Source organism: Triticum aestivum, chromosome 3B (genome assembly GCF_018294505.1).
Source record: "Triticum aestivum cultivar Chinese Spring chromosome 3B, IWGSC CS RefSeq v2.1, whole genome shotgun sequence".
Classification (NCBI taxonomy): Eukaryota; Viridiplantae; Streptophyta; class Magnoliopsida; order Poales; family Poaceae; genus Triticum; species Triticum aestivum.
The window spans coordinates 258174246-258186228 of record NC_057801.1 but is presented as its reverse complement, the minus strand read 5'-3'; the positions used below and the strand labels follow the sequence as shown (position 1 = coordinate 258186228).

The window sequence follows — 11983 nt, the reverse complement described above, 5'->3', positions numbered from 1 at the left end:
ATCACCCAGCATCGAATGTGTCGGTCATCAACGAGTGAATCCTGGCTGTAGCACTGGGCTAGCAGGACTCCGGTGAACCGGGATGTAGCGGGCTAACAGGACTCCGGTATTCATCGCGTGACATTTCTCCAAAGGGACAGACACAGGAACGAAGAAGGACACATGCCGGCCAGCCTAAGTGTTCAGGAGCAGTAGCAAGCTACCATGGCTCAGTGGAAGCACTAGGAGACATTTCCCGGTAAGAAAGGCTACTAAGGATAAACAAGTAGATAGTTAGATCCCACACATACCAAGCATTTCAATAACATACACACAATATATATGCTCGATATGTGCAAATACAACATGGCATCACAACATGACTCTACAACTCAAGTATTTTATTCAATAGGATCCGAGGAGCGAGATATTACAAACATGGGTCTTATGACCCAACATTCAGAGCATACAAGTCAAAGCACAAGCGGAAGCTTAACATGTCTGGGTACTGACATCTATAAATGAAAAAGGCTGAGAAGCCTGACTATCTACCAGATCCTGCCGAGGGCACAAGATCGTAGCAGAGGTAACAAGCTAAACGTCGAAGTCCACGCGGAACTACTAACGAGACCGAAATCTCTCTGCAAAAACCTAAAATAGGCAAACGTGAGTACAAATGTACCCGGCAAGACTTATATCAGAACTAACTACATATGCATCATTATCAACAAAGGGGATGGTGGGGTTTAATTGCAGCAAGCCAGCTTTGACTCGGTGGCTATCCTGAACTACGACTGCAAGTAACTCTTTTGAGGTGGCGCACACGAGTCCACATATTCACCATATCAATACACCACTATGGATCCGTTCCCGTCTCCCTACGAGAAGGCCATCCATAGCACTCACGCGTATCTTGCGCATTTTAGAGTATCCACTTTCACTTGTCTATGAACTGTTATAGGCAACCCAGAACTCCTTTACCGTGGACACAGCTATTCGAATAGATGATGTTAACCCTGCAGGGGTGTACTTCTTCATGCATGTTTTCACCACTTAGCATCTGCACACGACATGTGCTCGGCAGACTTCAAGCGAAAGCCGACGTGGGTGTAGACCACGACCTACCTAAACACTCAAGTCTCTTGTCCAGGTTTATTGCCTATTCAGGTTCCATCCGTAGGGAGTCCGACCGAGGTTTCCACATACGGCCCCGAACAATGTGAACAGGGTTCCGCGACACCAAACGGGCGCCCGGTGTAGCCGGCCACGTGCCTACCGCATCACAGCCCACCCCTCCGATCAGCGCTGCGCACGGCCTCCAGCATACTACAAACACCAGAAACTACTTGCAACTCCTGGACAGAGGACAAGGGTGATTAAGAAGTCGAGCGGGGTCATATTTCAAAGCCCAATGCATGGTAGTAGCTATTTCATGGATCACAAACACAGAACTGAGTTCCTGAGGACGGCTTCAATGAGACAACCCACCATGTACTCCTACATGGCCTCTCACCTCTACCTTTACCAAATCGTGTTCACACACTTAGCTCACGCACAGTAGGACATGTTCACACACCTCTGATTCATCCCCGATGAATCAGACCTGACTCAACTCTAAGCAGTAGCAGGCATGACAAACAAGCATGAATGAGTAGGCACAACAGGTCTCAAACAACTCCTACTCATGCTAGTGGGTTTCACGGCTCCGATGGAATCGGTGGCTACATGGTGCAAATAACGCGGGGAAGAGAGGGGTTAGTGGCAGGAGCTCACAGAGGTTTGAACGGGGCGGACGATGAACTCGGGGAGGCGTCGGGGAGGGCACACGGTCGCCGGCGATCTCGGCGGCCGAAGCCGGGGAAGCCGCTGCAGGGCGCGTCAGCTCGTGTGGCTTGGCGGGGACGGTGTAGAGGTCAGCGGCGGAGCTTCTGGACCTGGCGGCAGGGCGAGAAAGGGCTGGTGGCTGCGGCTATGGCGAACGGCAGCGACGATGCGTTCGGGTGGCTGTGCGCGAGAGAAACAGAGGAGGAGGGAAGCACAAGAGAGAGTGAGAGAGCGGTTGGGGCTGCGTGGCGTCGCGAGGGAGTCCCTGGGCGGCGAGGGGAAAGCGGCAGGAAGTAGGAGATGGCACGGGCGCGTGCCGGCGTGCGGCGAACACACGCCTCGCGTCCTTCTGGCGCGAGGTGGGGGGACGACTGGCAGATGGGCCTGGTGGGCTGCTACAGTGCTAGGCCGGCCAGGTAAGCGCCAGGTATTCTCCCTCTCTCTTATTAGTTTCTGTTTTCTATTTTTCTTCCTCTGTTTTGATTTAGTTTAGCAACTAAATCATTTTAATAAATTATGTAGGTTATTATATGGCTTGCTAAAATATATACAAAGCCACTCACAAACTTCCAGAATTATTGGAGTCATATTTAATATATATATATATATTAAATATAAATCCAAAGCAAATAGTTATTGGATTAATTCAAATGGCCAAAATAAATATTTCTGTGACTTCAAAAATATTGGTTTGAATTTTACCTCTTCCAATATTTCTATAGAATAACAGGAACATTTTCTTGGACTCATTTGAGAAGATTTAAATTTTGGTTATTTTTAGAGGTTTTCTGAGGCTTTTGAAAATTCCTCAATTCAAGTTTCATTTGAATTTAAACATGATGCTCACATGGAAGCTAGCATAGGTTAGACCGGAATTAGGGATGTGACAGCAGGCTTCAAGGAGGAATTTGACATGTATGTGCGTAATGCCGAGCTGGAGGACTTCTTACAAGATAAGTGTCCTCAGTACTATCAATTGACTGATTCCTTTGTGCGGAGGTTCCAATATAACTGTGCGTGTAATTCACCTAGTGTCATGTTTGATATTTATCATACATCTTATACCATGGATTTAGAGGATTTCACAACTACTTGCAAACTCCCGCAGTGGGGTAATATTAATGATCCTCACAAATATGAATTTAGAGATTTTCTTGCTAGTATTAATGTGGGAGAATCTAGGGACATAGCACAAGCTACCATAGGGAGCATTCATTTTCCTGCTATACATTATTTTGCTCTCTTTATTGGTAGATGCATTAACAGTAAGGACGAAGCATGTCACATGTGTGTCCCTGATCTTTGTGTCCTCAAGAGTGTTGTGTTAGGTTATAAAGGTTATAACTTGGGGGCAATAGTTGCACGTAGGTTGCAGAATAATAGTAGAAAGGGGAATTTATTTGGAGGAATTTATGCAATCCGTGTGGATAATTATCTTAATATAGCCCCACGAGAGGGGGATGTGATTTTACCTTCTGTTTATTTGGATAAAGAAGCTATGTTCAATCATCAATTTCTTGAGAGGAATGAACAATTCCTCCATTATCGACTAATCTATGACAGACACAACGTCGTCCCTGTTACTCTTCCTGCTCCCTACCTTTTTGATTATCAGGCAAAAGGAAGATATATTGTCACCAGGGAGGAAGCAGCTGAATACGAGAGGGGAGTAGAGGCAGCTCGCCAACACGTTGCTGCTCAGGAGGCGGTTGCAGCTGCATCTCAGTACAACCCCAGTTTCACTTATGGATATCAGCCAGGCGGTCCTTGTCATTAAACCAACTTAGGCCAAAAGCCTAAGCTTGGGGGAGTACGTATTTCTCACCGACTTTACATTCATGTTCACACACTAGTCGTCGGTGCTCATACTCTTTCATTGTATTATCCATGCTAGTTTAAAATTTCTTTTTCTAGTTTTCTTCTTGTGTGTTTGATAAACCTTAAGAAAAACCAAAAAATTAGTTAGTTTAAATTCTATGCTTGTAGTAGAAATTAAAATGAAAACCCAAAAAGATTTCCAGTTCTTCTTCTTACTTGTTGGGAGCTTTCCCGTGTAAATAGTTTTATTTTCTTTTCTTTCCTTTGGGGGTCGAGAAGACTATATTGAAAATGCTTAGTGGCTCTCATATGCATGATTGTTTATTTAACTTAGAGCCCATATTACCCTGTCTTCTCTCTTGAGTTGAATGCTTGCAGATTCCAGCTTAGTTCAATGCACGTGCACTCTTATTATTATACACATCGTTCGGTCGTGCAAGTGAAAGGCAATAATGATGATATATGATGGACTTATTGGGATGAGAAAAGCTGGTATGAACTCGACCTCTCTTGTTTTTGTAAATATGATGAGTTCATCATTTCCGAGTCAGTTATTATAAAGTAAACATATTTGCAATGAAATTTAGAGATTATAGTTGCTTGTGCCATGCTTGATTAGCTATCAGTTATAATGGTTTACCTTGCGTGCCAACATGCTATTAGAATCATTATGATGTGGTATGATGGGATGGTATCCTCCTTTGAATGAATTGAGTGACTCGACTTGGCACATGTTCACGCATGTAGTTGAATCAAATCAACATAGCCTTCCTGATATTTATGTTCATGGTGGATTATATCCTACTCATGCTTGTACTCGGTGTAAATTAATTTTAATGCATGTTTACGACTGTTGTCGCTCTCTCAGTTGGTCGCTTCCCAGTCTTTTTCTAGCCTACACATGTACTAAGCGGGAATACTGCTTGTGCATCCAAACTCCATAAACCCCAAAGTTGTTCCATATGAGTCCACTATACCTTCCTATATGCGGTATTTACCTGCCGTTCCAAGTAAATTTGTATGTGCCAAACTCCAAACCTTCAAATGAAATTCTGTCTTGTATGCTCGAGCAGCTCATGTTACAACTAGGGCTGTCTATATCTTCCATGCTAGGTGGGTTATTCTCAAGAGGAGTGAACTCCGCTCCTCATTCACGAGAAAGGGCCGGTAACCGGGATGCCCAGTCCCATGATCCAAAAAGATTAAAGCAAATCAAAATAATTAAACAAAACTCCCCCAGGGTTGTTGTTAGTTGGAGGCACTCGTTGTTTTGAGCAAGCCATGGATTGATGCTTGTTGGTGGTTGCGGGAGTATAAACCTTTACCATTCTGTTTGCGAACTGCCTATAATGCATGTAGTATGGAAGATACATCCATCTCATAGTTGTTGCGTTGACAGTGAAAGTATGCCGCTCAAAATGTTATTCAATCTCTATTTTAAAATCGAGCTCTGGCACATCTACAAATCCCTGCTTCCCTCTGCGAATGGCCTATCTAGTTACTTTTATGTTGAGTCATCACCCTTCTTATTAAAAGCACCCGATGGAGAGCACACTGTCATTTGCATTCATTACTATTGGTTTATATTGGGTATGACTTGACTGGATCTCTTTTACCATGAATTACAATGTTTAGTCAGTCCTTGATCTTTAAAGGTGCTCTGCATTTATGTTTTGCGGTCTCAGAAAGGGCTAGCAAGATACCATTTTGTTATATCATGTTATGGTTATTTTGAGAAAGTGTTGTCGTCCGAGTTTTATTATTATGGCTCGCTAGCTGATTATGCTATTGATATAAGTAATTGTGAGACATAGGTGTTATTGTGAGTATGGTTAGTTCATAATATTTGCTGAAACTTGAATGCTGGCTTTTCATGTTTACAACAACAAGAGCAAACAGAGTTTGTAAAAGTTTTTCTTTATGACATACAGTTTATCAACTGAATTGCTTGAGGACAAGCAAAGGTTTAAGCTTGGGGGAGTTGATACGTCTCCAATGTATCTACTTTTCTAAACACTTTTGCCCTGGTTTTGGACTCTAACTTGCATAATTTGAATGAAACTAACCCGGACTGACGCTATTTTCAGCAGAACTGCCATGATGTTGTTTTATGTGTAGAAAAGAAAAGTTCTCGGAATGTCCTGAAAATCCACGGAGGCACTTTTTGGAATTAATAAGAATTTCTGGGCGAAAGAAATACACCAGGGGGCCCAGGGCCTGTCCATGAGACAGGGGGCGCCCCCCCCCTCCCGTAGAGCGCGCCCCCTATCTCGTGGGCCCCCTGGACCTCCACCGACCTCAACTCAACCTCCATATATTCACGTTCGGGGAGAAAAAAATCAGAGAGAAAGTTTCATCGTGTTTTACAACACGGAGCCGCCGCCAAGCCCTAATCTCTCTCGGGAGGGCAGATCTGGAGTCCGTTCGGAGCTCCAGAGAGGGGGATTCATCGCCGTCGTCATCATCAACCATCCTCCATCACCAATTTCATGACGCTCACCACCGTGCGTGAGTAATTCCATCGTAGGCTTGCTGGACGGTGATGGGTTGGATGAGATTTACCATGTAATCAAGTTAGATTTGTTAGGGTTTGATCCCTAGTAACCACTATGTTCTGAGATTGATGTTGCTATGACTTTGCTATGCTTAATGCTTGTCACTAGGGCCCGAGTGCCATGATTTCAGATCTGAACCTATTATGTTTTCAAGAATATATGTGTGTTCTTAATCCTATCTTACAGGTCTATTGTCACCTATTATGTGTTATGATCCGACAACCCCGAAGTGACAATAATCGGGATAGTTCTCGGTGATGACCGTAGTTTGAGGAGTTCATGTATTCACTATCTGCTAATGCTTTGTTCCGGTTCTCTATTAAAAGGAGGCCTTAATATCCCTTAGTTTCCGCTAGGACCCCGCTGCCACGGGAGGGTAGGACAAAAGATGTCATGCAAGTTCTTTTCCATAAGCACGTATGACTATTTACGGAATACATGCCTACATTATATTGATGAACTGGAGCTAGTTCTGTGTCACCCTATGTTATAGCTATTACATGAGGAATCGCATCCGGCATAATTATCCATCACTGATCCATTGCCTACGAGCTTTTCATATATTGTTCTTCGCTTATTTACTTTTCCGTTGCTACTGTTACAACTACTACAAAAACCCCAAAAACATTTATCTTTACTTTTGCTACTGTTATCTTTATTATCATACCACTTTTGCTACTAAATACTTTGCTGCAGATACTAAGTTATCCAGGTGTGGTTGAATTGACAACTCAACTGCTAATACTCAAGAATATTCTTTGGCTCCCCTTGTGTCGAATAAATAAATTTGGGTTGAATACTTTACCCTCGAAAGCTGTTGCGCTCCTCTACACTTGTGGGTTATCATAGATCTCCAAGAACATCGAGGAGAACTTTGTATTGAGAATCAAAGAGAGAGAAGAAGCCATCTAGCTAATAACTACTAGCCAGCAACCCATGCGCCTGCATGGGCTAGCTTTAGGTTTTGTTGATATGCATTATTTTCTTAACAACATTTATTCTACAAAAATCATTTCAACGCATAGGAAAGTCTTGCTTGATTTGGACGTAATTATTGAAAATTGTAATTTTTCTCTTATTTAGGGCATATTAAAAGAACAAATTCCTTTAGTAAGTCCCATGTTATCAACATTATATATCACAATTGGTAGTAAATGAATAACCAGCTAAGGTAGCATTAAAGAATTATATTATATATGTACCAACATTTGAGGTACATACTACATAAAAATGGACGGAAAATAATCTGAAATCAAATACATTATTCAAAATTTGCACATGGATATCGCCTGCAAGTAATTTATATTCTCCAGCTCCAGTATATAGTTTTTCTTGTCAGATTATTGGTCTGGTTAATGAAACTTCCCCTAAACGAAATGACATTTAGTAAACGATTAATATTACACCTTCAAGGGAAAGGGAAAGAAATATAGAAGAAAGCTTCTCACCAATCAAGCCATCGTTCTTATTTGCCCATTATCCACACGATCTCTTATGCTGCAAAAACTACATAAAAACTGCATTAGTTTCAATTCTGATGATGCCCAAGAAAACATCACAAATCGTATGGTTCTGTGGGAGGGAATTAACACTCCTGCTTTAGCAATAGAGGACTTGTTTTTACATAGACATCATGCTGCTGCGATTCTCGGCTTTACGCACCAAGGCTATAGATGGTTTGGCGATCAAAAGTGATCGTTTAAGTGCGTGCTGGAGGAGATGAGAACGACGGTCGCTGGATCAGATTGTGGGCGAGACTTAGGGCGCTATATAGGGAGGGAGCTATGGAGAAAAGAATCATGGAAGAAGACGGTCATGAGTTGCGGCTGATTGTCTCGTGGAGATATGGTATGGATAGAGTAAGATGAGTCTCATCAAGTTCAGGGGAAGTATATTAAGGTAGAGGCTTGAAAGGACCCTCCGATTACCAAATATAAATATAAGACATCTAAAGAGTACAACAATATTATGTGACCAATATAGACTGAAGTGAATTTTTTTGAAAAATTGGCACATCACCGTATCTATTAAGTGTTCAGAATCATTTTAAAATCCCAGTTTCAAAATAAAAATACAACCATTCTTATAGTCATATAATGTATCATGACTCGATTATTTCTTCATACTGAAGGTCTGTATGTATCTACATCATTTGTTTTTTGATAAATGACAACAATGCACCATACAGTATTTAATCTTTAATTCAGAAAGCCTGGATTTTTTAGCACAATGGATGAGATGTATGTACTCTAAAACAGAAGATATTAAGTAACAAAATACAGAGCTCTGTGAGAAGTATCATATTACCCAAAAGGAGGTTACCAAGTGAGATTTCTGGAGCTTTTCTGAACTTATAAATATATTTAAACTATCACGAATCATCATTTATTTATTTACAAATGCCATGGTAACATGCAAAAGATTCCCCCGCAAAAAAAACATGCAAAAGATATCACACAGCAGGAGACGTAAACCAATTGCTACATTGTACAGTTCCATACATAAATTGTTTGGTCATATATGTCATAAAGAATATTTATAAATAGCACTACAACCCCAAAAAAGGGTGATGTGAATGGATGAGTCCTTGTCTTGAAATTTTGCAAGGAACTCGATCTTTTTCTTTATAATCTTAGGTTCCCATCAACATATCATCCATAGTTCTTACTGCTGATCACCTTCAAATCACGTTTCTTCAGAACTGGACAGTACATAAACAAATATCCACCTGTAGACAATTGATCATACCTTTAGCACACAAACATATTATCCACCTGTGCACAATTGCAGCATGCCTTTATACGGACCGTAAATGTATCAAGGAAACTGGAGAGAAAAACTCTTACTACACTTTCTTCATATAATATGTAAAAATAACTGCAGAGTACATGCTTGCATCGAAGGGCTATATCTGTTGCTAGTTTATTCCTTCCTTCTGTACAAAATACAATTAGTTTCTCCTTCTATAAAAAATAACTGAACTCCTGCCTGGTCGTTCAATGAAGAAAGAGAAAAACAATAAATGAAGATAACATGTACGGAAACAAATTTTGATGATAATAGGAATACCAAATATCATTCAGAATAAAATATGTATTGGCTTCAGGGTAAAAAAAACTGTGTTGGCAAACTATTTTAGAAATCAATACGAATATGTGATGGTGCTTTCTCTTGTTTTTTGATAATTTGTTAATATATGTGTTACAAATCGGTATTGGCCAAGTAAATCAAGATACCTGAACATAGTAAGTACCTCATTATCAGAAGTCGAGTTAAAATGCAATGACAACAATGCCACGTCCAATTATTATAACGTATAATAAGTTGTGTGTGGCCACTTGATGGTAAATACTGCAAAACAGATAGAGAAATCATTACCTCCTAGAATTTTCGTATTATCCTTCCTGAACTTTTTCTGGTCTACGACTCCTCACTTCATGCTAGCGTGTCTGCAATCTGCATTAAACAGCCACGCCATGGCGGTCGGAATGTTTTTTCGTTCTGCTATTTCTGTAGCCAAGCATTTTTTTTCCTTGTGTCTGTTGAAAATCTATTGTTCACCATATCAAGATTCTGGGCACGCTCCTCTACCAACTCCACCCAGATGTATGCTGTGTATACATGCTCCTCGATGCAGACCCTTCTCCACTCGAACTCTGTCACAACTTCTTGATCACGATCTGCGGCCATCAGCCCAAGCCGGCATGGCCATATCAACATCCCCACAATGCTCCTTATCTTCAGTCTACGCCATCTGAAACAAAAGAATAAAAGCAAGGAGAGAATAATGTTGAGTCTTTCTATGAAATTATACTGCAGATTATGTTTGTTATTTAATTCAATTGACATTGAAGCATAACTACATAGCAGTAGTCTGACTTATTTAAAATGTATTAATTTCACTGACATGTAAGCTCAAGGATTGTATATTGTAGCAGCCAGATTTGTATCACAATCTTAGTTCTACACTTCTACTGTTATCTATAGATGCCCAATTGCAAGGTAGGAGTTGAATTAGTAAAAACTATAATATTTGACCCCACTTTGCTGCCTTTGTTCCGTGTTATGTAGAATTGTAGATACAAAATAACTGAATATAACGTACACACAGTAGTACACCTACCTATGCAGGTAAATGGTGCTCCATTCTCCTAGTCCAGCTCGGATGCAATGCAGGCACATGTGCATGAAGGACGACCAAGCGGGGCAGAAAGGGTTTTGAATGACGCATTGCCACAGTGAGGGAAGCCGGGGTGTAGGGCTGTCTGCACAACACGGGCACAGGTATGGGTGAATCCCATTGCAAGCGTCGACCAATCTGAACCTAGTTAAGTATGTAGATCATGGAGAAGGGGGAGATTACCTTGCTGTACATGGGCCACATCTTCTACGTGCATGCTTGATGGAAAGATCCTGCAACTACTGTTGCATTGAGTATTCACATGATCACAATCTTGAACAACCCAACATGGACAAATCTGCTTGTCACCACGGCCGGTATAAATGATGCTCATGCTGGTGGCCCATGCACGCATGCCGGTGATGGAATTGGATGGCCGAAAGCAATTCTTGTAGGACATGTTGATTAAGAGACGAACCGTGGCCGCTGTACAGGAGGTGTACACGGGCACATGTATGGGTAGAATCCCACTGCAAGCGTCAACCAATCTGGACCTAGTTAAGTATGTAGATCATGAAGGAGGTAATTACCTTGCTGTACATGGGCCACATCTTGTACTTACATGCGTGATGGCAAGATCCCTCAACTACTGTTGTATTGAGTATCCACATAATCACTATCTTGAACACCCCAACATGGACCGATCCGCTCTTCACCACAGCAGGTACAGATGATGCGCATGATGGCGGCTCGTGCACGAGAGAGGGCAGAGGGTGTACCTTAGGTCGCATGCCGTTGATGGAATCGGACCGCTGGAAGCAATTCTTGCAGGACATGTTAATTAAGAGGCGAATCGTGGTCGATGTACCGGAGGTGTACCGGAGATCAATCGGAGATGGGTAGATTGTGGAGATGCAGTCGTGGAGAGGAAGTGGCGGCGGCTGGACGAAGGGCTTGCAGGAGCCAACGATTAGAAGTTTTTTTTTCCATTGTTTCTTTTTTTATATATACAAAAGGAGGCGTGGGTGAAGAGATGGACCAAGATCGATCTAACGGCCATTAATGGATATTTAGTAAATCCAACGGATTAAATTTTCTAACCTCCAGAATTAACGTGGAGCCTCGTTCAGTGCCTCCAATTAGTAAATATAAGATGGACCCAAAGGTCTGTGGTAAAATACTCACGCTTCATCGGAGAGGCAATGGTGTTGATGTAGAAGCCCTCCGTGATTGATTCCCCCTCCAACAGATCGCCGGAAAAGGCCCCAAGATGGGATCTCACGGGCACAGAAGGTTGCGGCGGTGAAAAATTGGTTTCGTGGCTCCCTCTAATCAATCTAGGGTATAAGAGTATATATAGGCGAAAGAAGTACGTCGGTGGAGCTACGAGGGGGCCCACGAGGGTGGGGGCGCGCCCTCCTGCCTCGTGGCCGCCTCGTGGCATTCCAGACTTCTACTCCAAGTCTTCTGGTTTGCTTTCGGTCCAAGAAAGATCATCGTGAAGGTTTCATTTTGTTTGGACTCCATTTGGTATTCCTTTTTTGCAAAACTCTAAAATAGGCAAAAAAAACAGGAACTGGCACTGGGCCTCCGTTAATAGGTTAGTCCCAAAAATAATATAAAATAGCATATTAAAGCCCATTAAACATCCAAAACAGATAATATAATAGCATGGAACAATAAAAAA

At 41.9% G+C, this 11983-nt stretch overlaps 1 protein-coding gene across 1 annotated transcript; it reads right to left on the bottom strand.

The window, feature by feature from the left end:
- Positions 1-8655: 8655 nt before the first annotated feature.
- Positions 8656-11251, bottom strand: LOC123065323 (uncharacterized). Its single transcript, XM_044488650.1, has 3 exons — positions 10540-11251; positions 10300-10441; positions 8656-9930 (listed from the first exon to the last, which is right to left on the bottom strand). The coding sequence occupies exons 1-3, from the start codon at positions 10754-10756 to the stop codon at positions 9681-9683; spliced, it is 609 nt and encodes a 202-aa protein (XP_044344585.1). The 5' UTR covers positions 10757-11251; the 3' UTR covers positions 8656-9680.
- Positions 11252-11983: the final 732 nt, after the last annotated feature.

What these genes read in the sequence shown, in the direction of transcription:
- LOC123065323 (XM_044488650.1), bottom strand. Translation starts at nt 10,756, where the DNA reads ATGTCCTACAAGAATTGCTTTCGGCCATCCAATTCCATCACCGGCATG. An exon ending in TGTGGCCCATGTACAGCAAG is followed by an intron (nt 10,442 to 10,539) that starts GTAATCTCCCCC and finishes CGTGTTGTGCAG; the next exon opens with ACAGCCCTACACCCCGGCTT. An exon ending in AGCACCATTTACCTGCATAG is followed by an intron (nt 9,931 to 10,299) that starts GTAGGTGTACTA and finishes CTTTTGTTTCAG; the next exon opens with ATGGCGTAGACTGAAGATAA.